This window comes from Anolis sagrei, chromosome 9, assembly GCF_037176765.1.
Source record: "Anolis sagrei isolate rAnoSag1 chromosome 9, rAnoSag1.mat, whole genome shotgun sequence".
Lineage (NCBI taxonomy): Eukaryota > Metazoa > Chordata > Lepidosauria > Squamata > Dactyloidae > Anolis > Anolis sagrei.
The window spans coordinates 34,421,806-34,442,035 of record NC_090029.1 but is presented as its reverse complement, the minus strand read 5'-3'; the positions used below and the strand labels follow the sequence as shown (position 1 = coordinate 34,442,035).

Below are 20,230 nucleotides of genomic sequence, written 5' to 3'. Positions count from 1 at the left end.
AGAAACAGGGAAGAGTCTGTGACCGTTAGAGTTACAGAGAAGACTGAAATCTCTGGTGGGAGATTCAGGGAACTAGTCTGTGACCAAAGAGTTACAGGAGAGGTAGTTGATCCTGTAGTGTATGGAAAACCAGCAGAAATCCTATAGTTAGAGAACTATAGGGAAGACTGGTTCTTTAATATTAAGAATCAGGGTTTGGCTGGGAGCCAATATAGTTAGATAAGTCAGGTGGCTTATTTGTAGTAAAAGAACGCTTGTTGAAGAAAGATATATCTACTCAAAGAAATCTCTTAAAGTCTGTACCTAAAGTTACTCATGAAACCTTACTAATGTAACTAATCAAGATTTGTGCCTCTTGTGAAGAAACAATTGAATATGTTATACTCCTGTTAAATAAATTTGTTACTGTTTTTCTCAAGCCTTGCCTGATACAGTTTCTCCTGTCAAACAGCCTACAAAAGAAGAAAGGCCAAATCAAGAACCAAATTAGAGCTACGCTATCAAATAAATAAATACTTCTGTAAATAATAGTCCCTTTATAAACCAGCTCCTAAGCTGGTATTGATCACTGCCCGGCTTCCTCACAAATTGGTGGCAGTAATTTTACGCTCCTTCACAAAATGTAATGTTCATTTGTGGGATTAAGGATGCTTGCCACAGACGCAGGCAAAACGTCAGGAGAGAATGCTTCTGGTACATGGCCATATAGCCCCAAAAAAAAAACCTACCACAGCCCAGTGATTCCAGCCATGAAAGCCTTTGACAATACAGAGAATGACATTATTCATATTTTTAGTATCCGAAGGCCCACCTGGCTGGAACGCAGTCTCTTATTTTCGAGGCCGTTCTTCTCCTGGAGGAGAGCTTCCTTCTTCGCCACGATGGCTTCCCGTTTGGTGAGCTCATCTTCCAGTTCATCCAAGGCCCGGCGCTGCTCAAGGACTTTATCCATCTCAAGGTCCAGCCACTTCTTTTGCTCTTCAATTTTCTGGTGAAAAGGTATATTAGGGAGTCATGGGTGGAGATGGGTCCCTTATGTCGGCTGCTCAAACAACATCCCCAACAAAGTTGTTCCTGGGCATCAGAAGGACATCTAACCACACTGGATTTATTGTAAACTAGCCATCTCCTGCCACGCATTGCTGTGGCCCAGTCTGTGTATATGTGTTTTGTGTGTATATTTGTGTATATATGCATATTTGCGCATATATGTGTGTGTGTATGTGTGTGCATATTTGTGTGTTTATATGTGTCCATGCATATTTGTGTGTATATATGTATATGTGTGTGCATGTGGTGTATATGTATATATGTGTGTATGTATATGTATATGTGTTATATGTGTATATTTATGCATGTTTGTGCATATATATACATGTGTGTGTATGAATGAGTGCATGTGTATATGTATATGAGTGCATGTTTATATGTATACTAGCTGTCCCCTGCCACACATTGCTGTGGCCCACATGGGGGTTCTGTGTGGGAGGTTTGGCTCAATTCTATCATTGGTGGGGTTCAGAATGCTCTGTGATTGTAGGTGAACTATAAATCCCAGCAACTACAGCTCCCAAATATCAAGATTCTATTTTCCCCAAACTCTACCAGTGTACACATTTGGGAATATTGAGTATTCATGTAGAGTTTGGTCCAGATCCATCATTGTTTGAGTCTACAGTGATCTCTGGATGTAAGTGAACTACAACTCCAAAACCAAAGGACACTGCCAACCAAACCCTTCCAGTATTTTCTGTTGGGCATGGGAGAACTGTGTGACAGGTCTGGTTCAATTCCATCGTTGGTGGGGTTCAGAATGCTCTTTGATTGTAGGTGAACTATAAATCTACAACTCCCAAGACAAATGAGTCCCTGCAGTTCACCTGCTGCTGCTCCAAACTGATCATGGAGTCGTTGCTCCCGCTCCGGCGCTTTCTCTGGAACGCGGCTATTTCCTCAGTCTTGATGCGAAGGATCTTCTGATGCTGCTCATGCTTCAGTTCCAGCTCCTAAAAGCGAGGGAGAGGAAGTATCACACAGATAAACATCTGACAACAAGAAGAGGAAAACATTGTGGGAAATATGAGGCCTACAGCACTTCTGGAGCCTGTGGTGGTGCAGCGGGTTACACCGCTGAGCTGCTGAACTTGCTGACCGAAAGATTAGCAGTTCAAATCTGGGGAACAGGGTGAGTTCCTGCTGCTAGCTCCAGCTTCTGCCAACCTAACAGTTTGAAAACATGCAAATGTGAGTAGATCAATAGGTACAGTTTCGGTGAGAAGGTAATGGTGCTCCATGCAATCATGCTGTCCACATGACTTATGGAGAAAGGCAGCTCTTTGGCTTAGTGGTGCAGCGGGTTAAACCGTAGAGCTGCTGAACTTGCCGACTGAAAGGTTAGCAGTTCAAATCTAGGGAACAGGGTGAGTTCCTGCTGCTAGCTCCAGCTTCCGCCAACCTAACAGTTCAAAAACATGCAAATGTGAGTAGATCAATAGGTACAGCTTCAGTGGGAAGGTAATGGTGCTCCATGCAATCATGCTGTCCACATGACCTATGGAGAAAGGCAGCTCTTCGGCTTACTGGTGCAGCAGGTTAAACGGTTGAGCTGCTGAACTTGCTGACCGAAAGGTTAGCAGTTCAAATCTGGGGAACAGGGTGAGTTCCTGCTGCTAGCTCCAGCTTCCGCCAACCTAACAGTTCAAAAACATGCAAATGTGAGTAGATCAATAGGTACAGCTTCAGTGGGAAGGTAATGGTGCTCCATGCAATCATGCTGTCCACATGACCTATGGAGAAAGGCAGCTCTTTGGCTTAGTGGTGCAGTGGGTTAAACTACTGAGTGGCTGAACTTGCGAACTGAAAGATTAGCAGTTCAAATCTAGGGAACAGGGTGAGTTCCTGCTGCTAGCTCCAGCTTCCGCCAACCTAACAGTTCGAAAACATGCAAATGTGAGTAGATCAATAGGTACAGCTTCAGTGGGAAGGTAATGGTGCTCCATGCAATCATGCTGTCCACATGACCTATGGAGAAAGGCAGCTCTTTGGCTTAGTGGTGCAGCGGGTTAAACAGTTGAGCTGCTGAACTTGCCGACTGAAAGGTTAGCAGTTCAAATCCGGGGAACAGGGTGAGTTCCTGCTGCTAGCTCCAGCTTCCACCAACCTAGCAGTTCAAAAACATGCAAATGTGAGTAGATCAATAGGTACAGCTTCAGTGGGAAGGTAATGGTGCTCCATGCAATCATGATATCCACATGACCTATGGAGAAAGGCAGCTCTTTGGCTTAGTGGTGCAGTGGGTTAAACTGCTGAGTGGCTGAACTTGCGAACTGAAAGATTAGCAGTTCAAATCTGGGGAACAGGGTGGGTTCCTGCTGCTAGCTCCAGCTTCCGCCAACCTAACAGTTCAAAAACATGCAAATATGAGTAGATAGGTACAGCTTCAGTGGGAAGGTAATGGTGCTCCATGCAATCATGATGTCCACATGACCTATGGAGAAAGGCAGCTCTTTGGCTTAGTGGTGCAGTGGGTTAAACTGCTGAGTGGCTGAACTTGCGAACTGAAAGATTAGCAGTTCAAATCTGGGGAACAGGGTGGGTTCCTGCTGCTAGCTCCAGCTTCCGCCAACCTAACAGTTCAAAAACATGCAAATATGAGTAGATAGGTACAGCTTCAGTGGGAAGGTAATGGTGCTCCATGCAATCATGATGTCCACATGACCTATGGAGAAAGGCAGCTCTTTGGCTTAGTGGTGCAGTGGGTTAAACTGCTGAGTGGCTGAACTTGCGAACTGAAAGATTAGCAGTTCAAATCTGGGGAACAGGGTGGGTTCCTGCTGCTAGCTCCAGCTTCCGCCAACCTAACAGTTCAAAAACATGCAAATATGAGTAGATAGGTACAGCTTCAGTGGGAAGGTAATGGTGCTCCATGCAATCATGATATCCACATGACCTATGGAGAAAGGCAGCTCTTTGGCTTAGTGGTGCAGTGGGTTAAACTGCTGAGTGGCTGAACTTGCGAACTGAAAGATTAGCAGTTCAAATCTGGGGAACAGGGTGGGTTCCTGCTGCTAGCTCCAGCTTCCGCCAACCTAACAGTTCAAAAACATGCAAATATGAGTAGATAGGTACAGCTTCAGTGGGAAGGTAATGGTGCTCCATGCAATCATGATGTCCACATGACCTATGGAGAAAGGCAGCTCTTTGGCTTAGTGGTGCAGTGGGTTAAACTGCTGAGTGGCTGAACTTGCGAACTGAAAGATTAGCAGTTCAAATCTGGGGAACAGGGTGGGTTCCTGCTGCTAGCTCCAGCTTCTACCATCCTAACAGTTAGAAAACATGCAAATGTGAGTAGATCAATAGGTACAGCTTCAGTGGGAAGGTAATAGTGCTCCATGCAATCATGCTGTCCACATGACCTATGGAGAAAGGCAGCTCTTTGGCTTAGTGCTGCAGCGGGTTAAACCATTGAGCTGCTGAACTTGCTGACTGAAAGGTTAACAGTTCAAATCTAGGGAACAAGGTGAGTTCCTGCTGCTAGCTCCAGCTTCTGCCAACCTAGCAGTTCGAAAACATGCAAATGTGAGTAGATCAATAGGTACAGCTTCGGTGGGAAGGTAATGGTGCTCCATGCAATCATGCTGTCCACATGACCTATGGAGAAAGGCAGCTCTTTGGCTTAGTGCTGCAGCGGGTTAAACCATTGAGCTGTTGAACTTGCTGACTGAAAGGTTAACAGTTCAAATCTAGGGAACAAGGTGAGTTCCTGTTGCTAGCCCCAGCTTCTGCCAACCTAGCAGTTCGAAAACTGCTGTGAGTAGATTAATAGGTACAGCTTTGTTGGGAAGAGTTCCTGCTGCTAGCTCCAGCTTCCGCCAACCAAAAGTTTGGAAACATGCAAATGTGAGTAGATCAATAGGTACAGCTTCAGTGGGAAGGTAATAGTGCTCCATGCAATCATGCTGTCCACATGACCTATGGAGAAAGACAGCTCTTTGGCTTAGTGGTGCAGCGGGTTAAACTGTTGAGCTGCTGAACTTGCTGACCGAAAGGTTAGCAGTTCAAATCTGGGGAACAGGGTGAGTTCCTGCTGCTAGCTCCAGCTTCCGCCAACCTAACAGTTCAAAAACATGCAAATGTGAGTAGATCAATAGGTACAGCTTCAGTGGGAAGGTAATGGTGCTCCATGCAATCATGCTGTCCACATGACCTATGGAGAAAGGTAGCTCTTTGGCTTAGTGGTGCAGCGGGTTAAACCATTGAGCTGCTGAACTTGCTGACTGAAAGGTTAGCAGTTCAAATCTAGGGAACAAGGTGAGTTCCTGTTGCTAGCCCCAGCTTCTGCCAACCTAGCAGTTCGAAAACTGCTGTGAGTAGATCAATAGGTACAACTTTGTTGGGAAGAGTTCCTGCTGCTAGCTCCAGCTTCCGCCAACCAAAAGTTCGGGAACATGCAAATGTGAGTAGATCAATAGGTACAGCTTCGGCAGATGGTAACAGCGCTCCTTGCAATCATGCCAGCTCTTTGGCTTAAGAAATGGAGATGAGCACCACCCCCAGAGTCGGACGTGACTAGACTTAATGTCAGGGGGAAGCCTTTACCTTTGATAATAACTCGGAACTTCTGGGGGAAAGAAGACCACTGCTTTCGAAGCCCACCTGCCCCTACCTTGACGCGGTGCTGCCCTTTGTGCATCTCGGTCTCCAAGCGCCGCTTCTGCTCGACTTCCTCCCGCAGCCTCCTCTGGAGCTGCCCTTGCTGCTGGCGCATCAGCTGCACGTTCCTCTCCAGCTCCTGCAGCCGCTTCTCGTTTTGGGCAGAGAGAGAGGCCAACTTCTCCGTGGCTTGCTTCTTCTCCTGCAGGATCTATTCCAAGACAAATGAGAGTGGGGGGCTTTTGACCAAAGACAGTCAAGTCTCGACCTCTCCAGTCACTCTTCCAGAATCAGGAGTTTGCCTGACGAGTGATTGGGAGTCTTTTCCTGGGCTCACCTTGACTTTACTCTGAGCGGCCGCCACTTTGCTGCGATACTCCTGGAGCTTCTGCTTCTCGGCAGGGTCCCGGGTCTCCCTCCCTTCCAGCTCCTGAAGCTGCCTCTGACCATCGCTTAGCTCCACTCGCACCTGTTCGGCCTCCTGCTCCAAATCACGGATCTTTTGGCAGTACTGTTTGTTCATGGTCTGAGCATGCTTGCCTGCAAAACAGACACACTGGCATCCATAAGGAAGGCTAGAAACAATATCATAAGTGGGTGTAGAAACAATAACATATGAAAGCTGACTGGCACAACCTGGGGATCACAACCAGACACAGTGAAGACATCTGCCCTTGCACATTGCTTCTCTTTTGTTGAGTATTCATGTTTGAGGACCGGGACATCCATAGGGATACCAAGGTGCTTGTTTATAAAACTATATGCCTGCGAGACGTGGACTGTCTACAGATGTCACATGCAACTCTTAGAACAATTCCATCAGTGTTGCTTCCGAAAAATCCTGCAAATCTCTTCGGAAGACAAGCGGACAAATGTCAGCATTCTGGAAGAAGCAAAGACCACCAGAATGGAAGCAATGGTCCTCCACCATCAACTCCACTGGACCGGCTACGTTGTCCAGATGCCCAACCACTGTCTCCCAAAGCAGTTGCTCTACTCCAAACTGAAGAACGGAAAATGGAATGTTGATGGGCAGGAAAAGAGATTTAAAGATGGGCTCAAAGCCAACCTTAAAAACTCTGGCATAGACACTGAGAACTGGGAAACCCTGCCCCTGAGTGCTCCGATGGAGGTCAGCTGTGACCAGCAGTGCTGTAGAGTTTGAAGAGGCACGAATGGAGGGCAAAAGAGAGAAACATGCCAAGAGGAAGGTGCGTCAAGCCAACCCTGACCGGACCACCTTCCACCTGAAAACCAATGCCCTCACTGTGGGAGAACATGCAGATCAAGAATAGGGCTCCATAGTCACCTACGGACCCACCGCCAGGACACCGATCTCGGAGGACAATCCTACTCAGACAACGAAGGATTGCCTAAGTAAGTAAGTAAGTAAGTAAGTAACATCTCACCACATTAAAACAATGTGACTCTTAATGAGACACAACACATTATCACAGGATGTCTATCCCCAACAATGCTGGAGAGATTTTACTGTTTAGCTGGTATTGCACCATCTGCAATTCACTGGGAAGTAGCAGCCAGTAATGAAAGGACCAAGGCATTGACATCTCTGGCCCATCCTCTGTTTGGATATCAGCCAGCATGCTTAAAGTTTCCTAAGATCTACAGAGATACTCACAGGAACACCTCAGCAAGCAAGAGTCCAAAAGTGGCAGGCTAAAATCCAGAACCTCAAGCAGTGGCTGAGACCAGATGAGAAACTCCCTATTGGGCACACAGAAGACTGGGTGACTTGGAAGGCACTGAACAGACTGCGCTCTGGCACCACAAGATGCAGAAACAATATTCAGAAATGGGGCCACAAAGTGGAGTCCACGACATGCGAATGTGGAGAAAAGCATACCACAGACCACCTATTATAATGCAACCTGAGCCCTGCCACATGCACAATTACAGCGACACCAGAGGCACTCCAAGTGGCCAGCTTCTGGTCAAAGGAAACTTAGGATAATGTCAAGTTTGTAACTTTCTTTGTGATATACACTTGGAAGGTGCTGAACAGGGTGCACTCTGGCACCATGAGATGCAGAGCCAACCTTAACAAATGGGGCTACAAAGTGGAGTCCACAACATGCGAGTGTGGAGAAGAGCAAACTACAGACTACTGACTACAATGCAGCCTGTGCCCTGCCACATGCACAATGGGGGACCTTCTCACAGCGACACCAGAGGCACTCCAAGTGGCCAGCTTCTGCTCAAAGGAAATGTAGCATAATGCCAAGTTTTTAACTTTGTTGTTTTTAAAATAATAATAATAATAATAATAATAATAAAGCTTTATTTATACCCCGCTACCATCTCCCAAGGGACTCGGTGCAGCTTACATGAGGCCAAGCCCAAAAACAATACAAGCAATAATTTTATTTATTTATTTATTTATTTGCTATACTTGTATACCGCCGTTTCTCAGCCTAGCCGGCGACTCAACGCGGTTTACAACAACTTATAACAAACAACAGTATACAGTTTAAAAGCATAAAAACATAATCCACAATACATATATCAATAAACAATCCAATTCATCTCTTGTCCAAATTGCCAGTCCTTCAATCATTACACTTATTGCACTGGGTTAACCGAACGCCTGCTCGAACATCCAGGTTTTTAGTCTTTTCCGGAAAACCATCAATGAGGGGGCTGATCTTACCTCCATGGGGAGGGCGTTCCATAGCCGCGGGGCCACCACAGAAAAGGCCCTGTCTCTCGTCCCCGCCAGCCGCACCTGTGAAGCAGGCGGGATAGAGAGCAGGGCCCCCCCAGAAGATCTTAGGGTCCTGGTGGGCTGATAGGCCGAGATATGTTTGGATAGGTAAGTTGGGCCAGAAACGTTTAGGGCTTTAAAGGCCAACGCCAGCACTTTGAATTGAGCCCGGTAGCAGATCGGCAGCCAGTGGAGCTGGTGCAGCAGAGGAGTTGTATGCTCCCTGCGCTCCGCTCCTGTTAGTATCATGGCTGCCGCCCGTTGGACTAATTGGAGCTTCCGGGCTGTCTTCAAAGGCAACCCCACGTAGAGAGCGTTGCAGTAGTCTAAACGGGATGTAACCAGAGCGTGGACTACCGTGGCCAAGTCAGACTTCCCAAGGTACGGGCGCAGCTGGCGCACGAGTTTTAACTGTGCGAATGCTCCCCTGGTCACCGCTGAAACCTGGGGTTCCAGGCTCAACGATGAGTCCAGGATCACACCCAAACTGCGAACCTGTGTCTTCACAACAATATAAGCTATTAAAATAAAACATGAACAATAAAATAACGAAACATAACAATAAGACAACACACAATTAAAACTAAGGGAAGGCCAAATGTAGAATTAAAATTGAGAATAATGCTGGAATATGGGTGAAAGAGTAATGGGGCATTTGTGGAAAACATACAAGCAGACCTAAAACAATGTAAAGTGCTTTGGAGGACAAGGTGCTGTGGAATCATTATTCTGGGAAGGCACACTACAACAACCACGTCTTCAAGCTCCTCCTAAAGACTGCCAGAGTTGGGGCATGCCTGATGTCCTTAGGGAGTGAGTTCCAGAGTCGAGGGGCCACCACAGAGAAGGCCCTCTCTCTTGTCCCCACCAATCGCACCTGCGATGCAGGTGAGAGCGTGAGCAGGGCCTCTCCAGATGATCGGAGAGATCGTGTGGGTTCGTACACAGAGATGCGGTCACGCAGGTAGGCAGGTCCCAAACCGTTCAGGGATTTGTAGGTAAGAACCTGCACCTTGAATTGGGTCCGGAAAATGAACGGCAGCCAATGGAGCTCCTTGAACAGGAGAGTGTACAGTTATATACATTATAACTGTATACTCTATTTGCTTCCGATATGTTAAATAAATAAATAGAATAAGGAAGGCTTTCTGGAATACAAAGCAGCTAATTAATTCAGTGATGCAGTTTCAGGGGTGGCTTGGAGATCCCTAAGTATTGGTGGTGGGAGCTCATGAGCGGCTGACCAATGCTGCCTAGTCATAATCCTACAGCTCTGCTTGCTCATGCCAGAGAGGCTGCTCCGTACCTGTCTTGATGAGTTCCACAATCAGGTCCTCCTTCATGCGGATGTTGATAGCCAGCTCACGGATCTTCTGATGAGCCTGAAGTAAGCGCCACTCCGAATCCTTTCCTGAAAAACCTTCTCCAAGGCTGCCCTGTTCTCCTCTCCTGCAGTCTTCTGTGATACAGAAAGGACATTTAAGGCTGGGAAGGAGGCAACCAAGTACATAATCCAGAGTGGGTTCAAACACCAAGACCTCTCCCATCTTAAAATATAGCTGTGCCTCTTCCAAACCTATGATTCAGCCTTCTTCAACCGGTGGCGCAATGGGTTAAACCCTTGTGCTGGCAGGACTGAAGACCGACAGGTTGGAGGTTCGAATCCAGGGAGAGCGCGGATGAGCTCCCTCTGTCAGCTCCAGCTCCCCATGCGGGGACATGAGAGAAGCCTCTCTGGTGTGACAGAATTGTCCGTCTGCAAGGACGTTGCCTAGGGGATGCCCAGATGTTTGATGTTTTACCATTCAGTGGGAGGCTTTTCTCATGTCTCCACATGGGGAGCTGGAACTGACAGAGGGAGCTCAACTTGTCCTCCCCAGATTTGAACCACTGACCTGTTGGTCAGAAAGTCCTCCCAACACAAGGGTTTAACCCATTGTGGCTATATATATATATATATATATATATACATACACACACACACAAATAAATACATGTATAAATACATAAATACATAAATACTAGCCATCCCTGCCATGCATTGCTGTGGCCCAGTCTGTGTATATGTGTTTTGTGTGTGTATGTATTTGTATATGTGGTTATGTGCATACCTGTCACCTTTTTCAGTACATATGCAGATAGGATTCCCATCTCCTACAGGAGAGAGGAAAAGGAAGTCTCTGTAGCGTGACAGGTGGAAGAGAGAGTTGTCTTCAAATAGCCTTTCCTTACCTCTCAAGAGTTCTGGCGGTTCCTGCTGGATCAGGGCTAGGTTGCTTTTCCTCCATTTCCTGTTCGTCTTGTTAGAAACATCCTCCTTGCTCCAGGTGTAAACACCACCTCTATAATGGAACAAAGAAATTACTTTTAAAAATCAGAGATCAATAGGTTACCTAAAAACATAAAACAAGATATATATTTTTTGCGTCAGGAGGGACTTGAGAAACTGCAAGTCCCTTCAGGTGTGAGAAAATTAGCTGTCTGCAAGGATGTTGCCCAGGGGACACCAGAATGTTTGGATGTTTTACCATCCTGAAGGTTTTACCATCCTGAAGGTTCAAATCCAGGGAGAGCGTGGATGAGCTCCCACTGTCAGCTCCAGCTCCCCATGCGGTGACATGAGAGAAGTCCCCACATGGGGAGCTGGAGCTGACAGAGGGAGCTCATCCACGCTCACCCCTGATTTGAACCTTCAGTCCTGCCGGCAAAAGGGTTTAACCCATTGTTCCACCGATGATGATGTAGCCCATTAAGGATTTGTGGGAATTGGTGCAAACATAAAATGTTCTTGGGACTCTTGTGCAGGAAACTTGGCAGTGAAGATGGAGTCACAATTCTTATGGGCACAGTGCATTCTGTTAAGATAAGAGGAATCAATGCACAACAAATGCTGTGGAAGTTTTTTCGTAGACTGCGATGGGCTCTCTGTGTTAGAGGTGAGAAGGGATCGCCAAAGACCATCAGAAAGCACAGTATTTTCTGTTGGTCATGGGGGTTCTGCTTGGGAAGTTTGGCCCAATTCTGTCATTGGTGGGGTTCAGAATCCCAGCAACTACAACTCCCAAATGTCAAGTCTATTTTACCCAAACTCCACCAGTTTCACATTTGGGCACATTGCGTATGATTGCCAAGATTGGTCCAGATCCATCATTGTTTGAGTCCACCGTGCTCCCTGGATGTAGCTGAACTACAACTCCAAAACTCAAGGTCAATGCCCACCAAACCCAGTATTTTCTGTTAATCATGGGAGTTCTGTGTGCCAAGTTTGGTTCACTTCCATCATTGTTGGAGTTCAGAATGCTCCTTGATTATAGGTGAACTATAAATCCCAGCAACTACAACTCCCAAATGACAAAATCAATCCCCCTCCCAACCCCACCAGTATTCAAATTTAGATGTATTGGGTATTTGTGCCAAATTTAGTCCAGTGAATGAAAATACATCTTGCGTATCAGATATTTACATTACAATTCATAAAAGTAGCAAAATTCCAGAATAATGAATTTCTCAGCAATATGCCCTCAAAATGCACTTTATTATTGATTTAGGATTGATTGATTTGCACACCCTATCCCTTCCGAAAATTTCTATCCCAGTTATATCCTACCTTGCTCATGCCCAGCATTATTTTTTAAAATTTTAATTTTAAAGGTAAAGGTTGTCCCCTGACATTAAGTCCAGTAGTATCCAACTCTGGGGGTTGGTGTTCATTTCCATTTCTAAGCCAAAGAGCCAGTATTGTCCACAGACACCTCCAAGGTCATGTGGCCGGCATGACTGCATGGAGCGCTGTTACATTTCCGCCGGAGAGGTACCTATTGATCTACTCACATTTGCATGTTTTGAAACTGCTAGGTTGGTAGAAGATGGGGCTAACATTGGGAGCTCACGCCGCTCCCCGGATTCGAACCTGCGACCTTTTGATCAGCAAGTTCAGCAGTTTAAGCACTTGACAGATGGCCATCCAGCCTGTGTTGGGTGCTTAAACCGGGGGCTCCAGCATACACTAAATTAGATCCTTCGCACTATATGTGAAGTGTTGTATTTTCCAACTGGGGGTCTCACGATGAAATATTTCCCCGTGTAGCCAGGAACCTTTAACCAAAGACAAGAAGGGGATGGACCCAGAAACATTCTGCAGGAGATCTGTCGTTCTTATCTCAACCTCTCAATTCACCTGCCCTGGTGAAGGGACTGCATCTCCTGACACTTTTCCTCCTCCTCCTCCTCGATGGCAGATGGTTCCACCAGCCGCTCCGAAGACTTGTCTACCTTCAGGTTCTCCAATGTGTTGGTAGCCTCCAAGCTGCACTCTAAGCCTTGAGTGCAACTCTGATAGTACTCTGGCAAGTCCTTCCCTTTGTGAACTGTGGCGCCATGGAGCTATTTGAAAGTAGAAAAAGAATATTGGTGTAAAAAGTGGCATGTGAATCAAAGTTTTCATAGAAAACGCTGGGACTTTGGCGCAGCTGGCTGGGAGACCACTGCATTAAGATCACTACTGACCAAAAGGTCATGAGTTCGAAGCCAGTCTGGGTCGGAGTGATCTTCCAACCAATTTGTGTAGCTTGCTGTCAACCTTTGCAGCCTGAAAGACAGTTGCATCTGTCAAGTGGGAAATTTAGGGAGGCTAATTTACGACGCCATAAAAATCTCCAGCAAGCATGCAAAGAATGAGGAAGTACTTCATCAAAGTCACAAATGGACGGTGAAGCAACAGCTCCCCTGGTGGCCAGAATACCCTCATGAAAAAGCTGGAATGTTAAACAGTAGGGCTGGGCGGTTTCGTTTCGTAATTTTGTAATTCGTTAAAAATTCGAAATCGTTTTGTTATTATTTCCGCATGTCTGGGGCAAGTTTTATAGCTGTTGTTTGTTTAATCAGTGAAAAAAAAATAAATATCACACCAACAATCAACAACAGAGGGAGAGGGAAGCTTCAGAAGTTCCCCCTGTCCCATTTGGAGGTTTTTTAGCGTATTTTGCGGTCGCGTCCGCCATTAACGAATCGATTCGTATTCGTTTCGTATTCGTTTCGTATTGTTTCGTAATTTTACGAAATTTCGTAAATATCGAACTTTTTTAAAGAAAAAAATCGGAATTCATTTAAATATCGAAACGCAAAAACCCCCAAAAAACGAATCGAGTTTAGAAACAATTTTTTCCGTGGTTGCCCAGCCCTATTAAATAGCCTCCGTCTATGTCTGTATATGTTGTATGTCAAAAATTGGCATTGAATGTTTGCCATGTATATGTACATTGTAATCCGCCCTGAGTCCCCTGCGGGGTGAGAAGGGCGGAATATAAATACTGTAAGTAAATAAATAAGTAAACTCATAGAGTTCGAAGAGACCTCGTGGGCCATCCAGTCCAACGGCATATAAATGTAATAAATAAATAAATAAAATACATAAACATTTAGCAGCATATGTCCAGGGCCCACTAAACAAAATATGTATGAATCCCACATTCTGATGCTATGACTTGCCACAATTGAAATAGTACACAATGCATCTAAAGAGCTCCCCCCCACTCCAAAATACATCTGATTTGAGAATTTAAGATTTACCAAATTGTCATACCTTGGCACATGTTGTTGCTGTTCATTTGTTCAGTCGTCTCCAACTCTTCGTGACCTCATGGACCAGCCCACACCAGAGCTCCCTGTCGGCCGTCACCACCCCCAGCTCCTTCAAGGTCAGTCCAGTCACTTCAAGGATGCCATCCATCCATCTTGCCCTTGGTCGACCCCTCTTCCTTTTGCCTTCCACTTTCCCCAGCATCATTCCCTTCTCTAGGCTTTGCTGTCTCCTCATGATGTGGCCAAAGTACTTCAACTTTGTCTCTAGTCTCCTTCCCTCCAATGAGCAGCCGGGCTTTATTTCCTGGACGATGGACTGGTTGGATCTTCTCGCAGTCCAAGGCACTCTCAGCACTTTCCTCCAACACCACAGCTCAAAAGCATCTCTCTTCCTTCGCTCAGCCTTCCCTCAGGTCCAGCTCTCACATCCGTAGGTGACTCCAGGGAAGACCATGGCTTTGACTAGGCAATGGATCTTTGTTGCCAGTCTGATGTCTCTACTCTTTACTATTTTATCGAGACTGGACATTCCTCTCCTCCCAAGAAGGAAGCGTCTCCTGATTTCCTGGCCACAGTCTGCATCTGCAGTCATCTTTGCACCTAGAAATACAAACCCTGTCACGGCCTCCACGGTTTCTCCCTCTATTTCCCAGTTGTCAATCATTCTTGTTGCCATAATCTTGGTTTTTTTGACGTTTAGCTGCAACCCGGCTTTTGCGCTTTCTTCCTTCAACTTGATTAGAAGGCTCCTCAGCTCCTCCTCGCTTTCGGCCATCAGAGTGGTGTCATCTGCATATCTGAGGTTGTTAATGTTTCTTCCAGCAATTTTCACCCCAGCTTTGGCACATGGAACATAATTTTTAAAGAGATACATAACACTCTGCCATTTCCAATTTACTTGAGCTACTGAATGGTTTGTGGGTAGAAGGAATAAGAATGCCCAGGCACAGAAAAAGGCAACCTTTAAAAGGAAACACAAGATAATGCACACACCTTGCTGTGGTTGTTGTGTGCAAGCCTGAGCCATGGGTGGGACCGAGCAGCATCCACAGGGGCCGTGTGTGGCCTTTGGCCAAGCTGCACCAGGGAAACACTCTGTAACAATCCGGGCAGATCCACCTCCCGTGGCATCTCCGTCTGCAGGCATTTGTGCAGCTCACAAATGATGCCTTGTTGTTCCTGCAACTTAGCACTCTGGGGAGGAAAAGTCAAAAAAATCAGGATAGATGTGAATGTCGAAGCCTGACCTTCTCAGAAACTTATTTCTAATTCTGGTGGTGCCCATCCCAGTTCTAAATTCGGCAAGAACATCATTTTACCAGTTATACCAAGTTAAGGAGCTTATAACTAACTAGCGGTCCCCTGCCACACGTTGCTGTGGCCCAGTCTAGTGATCTGGAAAATAAAGTAATGAGAAAGTGTTGGTTTCTAATAGATGTAATTTCTCTATCCTTGTAGGTAAGCAGTATTGTTGTTTCTTTCTCAGTGCTGATGTAAAGATTGTCTGGTTTGCCTACTCTGGGACATGCAACATATCATTGTCCTTCTTTTTAAAAATATTTTTATTAAGTAGTTTCAAAAGTTACAGGGAAAGTGGGGAAATAATTCGAAGGAAGGAAGGAAAGAAAGAAAGAAGGAATGGGAGGAAGGAAAGAAGGAAAGAAGGAAGGAAGGAAGGAAGGAAGGGAAGAGAGGGGAAGGGAAGGGAAGGGAAGGGAGGGAGGGAAGGAAGGAAGGAAGGAAGGAAGGAAGGAAGGAAGGAAGGAAGGAGGGAGGGAGGGAATGGAGGAAGGAAGGAGGGAAGGAAGGAAGGGAAGAGAGGGGAAGGGAAGGGAAGGAAAGGAAAGGAAGGAAGGAGGGAAGGAAGGAAGGGAAGAGAGGAGAAGGGAAGGGAAGGGAAAGGAGGGAAGGAAGGAAGGAAGGGGAGGAAGGAAGGAAGGAGGGAAGGAAGGAAGGGAAGAGAGGGGAAGGGAAGGGAAAGGAGGGAAGGAGGGAGGGAAGGAGGGAAGGAAGGAATGGGAGGAAGGAAGGAGGGAAGGAAGGAAGGGAAGAGAGGGGAAGGGAAGGGAGGGAGGAAGGAAGGAGAGAAAGAAAGAAAGAAAGAAAGAAAGAAAGAAAGAAAGAAAAGAAAGAAAGAGAAAAAGGGAGAGGGAAGGTTGGTCACAGCAACTCGTGGCGGGTATAGGTAGTAAATAAGGGAGGCAACAGGTTCTAACTGAAAGTACAAATGGTTTCTTTCTCTACAGATCACTTGCCTGTGAGAAACAGAAACAGTCTGCCAAGATGCCTAGTTGATACCTGCAGTTTGTACTGTTCCATGGCATCTTCGAGAGCAGCCAGGAAGTCCCGATTCTCTTCCTCTAAACGCTCCACTTGCTTCTCCAACCACAGCACATGCTCTTCTCGTATTGATGCACTCGCTTTCAAGTGATCTCCTTGCTCCTGCGAAAAAGAAGAGAGAAAATGAGCTTCTTGTGTGTCTTTCCAAATGCAATGTCTGACTCCCTCCACACAGTAACAAATGGGCAGCAAGTGCCCTTATGACCGTAGCCATGGGCATGACATTTTGCAAAGCTGCTACGTGATCGATTCCATGCTCAGCAGAGACCGACTATGTTGTTGCTGTTATGGGTCGTCAAATAATTCCTGACCTATGGCAACCCTAAGGTGAGCCTATCGTGGGGATGTCTTTACCTGGACTGTCATATTTGGCTGGGAGCGTGACCTGCCTCAAATCACCCAATAGGTTTCTATGGCCAAGCATGTAATATTCCTTTCTGTCTCCTGTTAGATTAGATCTCTCTTAGATTGAAGAGAGATATTGACAAGCCTGAATGTGTCCAGAGGAGGGCGACTCAAATGATCAAGGGTCTGGAGAACAAGCCCTATGAGGAGCGGCTTAAAGAGCTGGGCATGTTTAGCCTGAAGAAGAGAAGGCTGAGAAGAGATATGATGAGGGCCATGTATAAATATGTGAGAGGAAGCCACAGGGAGGAGGGAGCAGATCAAGGGTCTGGAGAACAAGCCCTACGAGGAGCGGCTTAAGGAGCTGGGCATGTTTAGCCTGAAGAAGAGAAGGATGAGAGGAGACATGATGAGAGCCATGTATAAATATGTGAGAGGAAGCCACAGGGAGGAGGGAGCAAGCTTGTTTTCTGCTTCCCTGGAAACTAGGACGCAATGGGAGAATGGCTTCAAACTACAAGAGAGGAGATTCCATCTGAACATGAAGAAAAACTTCCTGACTGTGAGAGCCGTTCAGCAGTGGAACTCTCTGCCCGGAGTGTGGTGGAGGCTCCTTCTTTGGAAGCTTTTAAACAGAGGCTGGATGGCCATCTGTCGGGGGTGATTTAAATGCAATATTCCTGCTTCTTGGCAGAATGGGGTTGGACTGGATGGCCTCTGAGGTCTCTTCCAACTCTTTGATTCTATGATTAAAGAGTCCATTTAGCTTGCAGTCATTTAGCCACCCTCAGTCCCTCTTCGGAGGTTGAGAATAGGATGGGACATAAATGTTCTAAATAAAAGAAATAAATGATGGTGTTTAAGTGAAAATAGCATGTATTTTAAACTACTTATTTCAGTAGTGCATGAATTAACACAACAGAGGTGTGCAATATTGCTAGCGTTCCATTGTTGGAATTTCCTGTTCCATCTGGGGGGAAAAATACAATATGCTCTGTTCTTCGCCATGACCTGATCGAGTGTGGCTGTGTTTGAAACACTACTATGTAAATAGTTACTATAAATAAAGTAGAAGGGCTGCTTTGGTTGAAAGCTGAATTTATCGAGTCAGTTTGAACTTGTTGTTGTTCATTCGTTCAGTCGTCTCCGACTCTTTGTGACCTCATGGACCACCCCATGCCAGAGCTCCCTGTCGGCCGTCACCACCCCCAGCTCCTTCAAGGTCAGTCCAGTCACTTCAAGGATGCCATCCATCCATCTTGCCCTTGGTCGGCCCCTCTTCCTTTTGCCTTCCACTTTCCCCAGCATCATTGTCTTCTCTAGGCTTTGCTGTCTCCTCATGATGTGGCCAAAGGACTTCAACTTTGTCTCTAGTCTCCTTCCCTCCAGTGAGCAGCCGGGCTTTCTTTCCTGGAGGATGGACTGGTTGGATCATCTCGCAGTCCAAGGCACTCTCAGCACTTTCCTCCAACACCACAGCTCAAAAGCATCTCTCTTCCTTCGCTCAGCCTTCCCTAAGGTCCAGCTCTCACATCCGAAGGTGACTACAGGGAAGACCATGGCTTTGACTTGGCAATGGATCTTGGTTGCCAGTGTGATGTCTCTACTCTTTACTATTTTATCGAGACTGGACATTGCTCTCCTCCCAAGAAGGAAGCGTCTTCTGATTTCCTGGCCACAGTCTGCATCTGCACTCATCTTTGCGCCTAGAAATACAAACCCTGTCACGGCCTCCACGTTTTCTCCCTCTATTTCCCAGTTGTCAATCATTCTTGTTGCCATAATCTTGGTTTTTTTTGATGTTTAGCTGCAACCCGGCTTTTGCGCTTTCTTCCTTCACCTTGATTAGAAGGCTCCTCAGCTCCTCCTCGCTTTCGGCCATCAGAGTGGTGTCATCTGCATATCTGAGGTTGTTAATGTTTCTTCCAGCCATTTTCACCCCAGCTTTGCATTCCTCAAGCCCCGCAAATCCTCGCATGATGTGTTCTGCATACAAGTTAAAAAGGTTGGGTGAGAGGATACAACCCTGCCGTACGCCTTTCCCAATCTGGAACCAGTCTCCTGTTCTGTGGTCAGTTCTGACTGTTGCTACTTGGTCCTTGTACAGATTCCTCAGGAGAGAGGGAAGGGGGCTTGGGATGCCCATCCCACCAAGAACTTGCCACAATTTATTATGATCCACACAGCCAAAGGCTTTAGAATAGTCAATGAAGCAGAAGTAGATGCTTTTCTGAAACTCCCTGCCTTTCTCCATTATCCAGCATCTGGAGATTGGCAATTTGGTCTCTCGTTCCTCTGCCTTTTCTAAACCCAGCTTGAACATCTGGCAGCTCTCGCTCCATGTATTGCTGGAGTCTTCCTTGCAGGATCTAACTTTCTTATCTTCCTGCTTTTCAAGAGGAGGTCGAAAAGAATGGAGATAAGAGCAGATGATTTATCTCAATTTCCTGACATAAAAGGGGTTCGTTCAATATTATTGCATAGTTAAGACCATTATAAAACAAATAAGGGCCATACATTTTCGGACAGAGGATCAGCCTGCTTCAAATGGAAACGCTACTAGGAAAGGCTGAAGCTTTCAAGGGTTTAGTTCTCATTCTTGCCAAACTAACTGCATAAAGAAACCCTGATCATATAAGCAGTGAATAATCTATATAAATGAAAATGTAATGCTCGTTGGTGGGATAACTCAAAAACCACTGGATGAATTGCCACCAAATTTGTACACAATGAGTGATGGCCAACGAGTGACCATCTATATAAATAAAAATGTAATGCTCGTTTGTGGGATTAACATAACTCAAAAACTACTGGACAAACTGACACGAAATTTGGACACTGTACTCCTAACAGGCCAATGAGTGACCATCACTCATAAAAACCCCTAAAAAGACAGCAGAAAGGAGAAAAATCTAAATGACAAAAAGCTAAATCACGATACAGAAAAAAAGGGAAGGAATAAAAATCTTCTCTCCACAACAGATGTTTCCTGACAAAGGTATTTAGTAGGCCTGGGTAACTACGTAAAAATTTGGTTCTAAACTCGTTTCGTTTTTAGGGGGTTTTTGAGTTTCGTTTTTTAAAAGAATTCTGAAATTTTTCTTTAAAAAAGTTCGAAATATACAAAATTTCGTAAAATTACGAAACAATTACGAAACAATTACGAATCGATTCGTTAATGGCGGACGCGATTGCGCAATATGCTAAAAAAACCTCCAAATGGGACAGGAGGAACTTCTGAAGCTTCCCTCTCCCTCTGTGGTTGACTGTTGGTGTGATAAAACAAACAACAACTATAAAACTTGCACCAGACATACGGAAATAATTACGAAACAATTTCGAAACAATTTCGAAACAATTTCGAAACAATTACGAAATAAATTGAAAAAATTGTTTCGATTTTTAATTACTCCTGCATGGCTCAATATCGGATCGTAAGCTAATTTAAATACGAATTAATAACGTATTACGAAATTAACGAACGAAACCTCCCAAGCCTAGTATTTAGGTCTTGCTCAAAGCCAGGCTTCTTCAACCTGCAGCCATCCAAGGTGTCTCTCATTCCCAGAAGCCCTAACCAACTTGTTCAAT

General features: G+C 45.7%; 1 protein-coding gene across 1 annotated transcript in view; it reads right to left on the bottom strand.

The window, feature by feature from the left end:
• KIF7 (kinesin family member 7) overlaps positions 1-20,230 on the bottom strand; it is a 44,345-nt gene that overhangs the window by 11,818 nt on the left and 12,297 nt on the right. The window contains exons 6-14 of the mRNA XM_067471448.1: positions 16,253-16,396; positions 14,948-15,148; positions 12,552-12,757; positions 10,607-10,716; positions 9,681-9,833; positions 5,990-6,192; positions 5,666-5,863; positions 1,881-2,006; positions 812-988 (exon numbers count right to left, since the gene is read on the bottom strand). Coding sequence (XP_067327549.1) covers positions 812-988; positions 1,881-2,006; positions 5,666-5,863; positions 5,990-6,192; positions 9,681-9,833; positions 10,607-10,716; positions 12,552-12,757; positions 14,948-15,148; positions 16,253-16,396 — 1,518 coding nt within the window. The remainder of the gene's footprint in view (positions 1-811; positions 989-1,880; positions 2,007-5,665; positions 5,864-5,989; positions 6,193-9,680; positions 9,834-10,606; positions 10,717-12,551; positions 12,758-14,947; positions 15,149-16,252; positions 16,397-20,230) is intronic.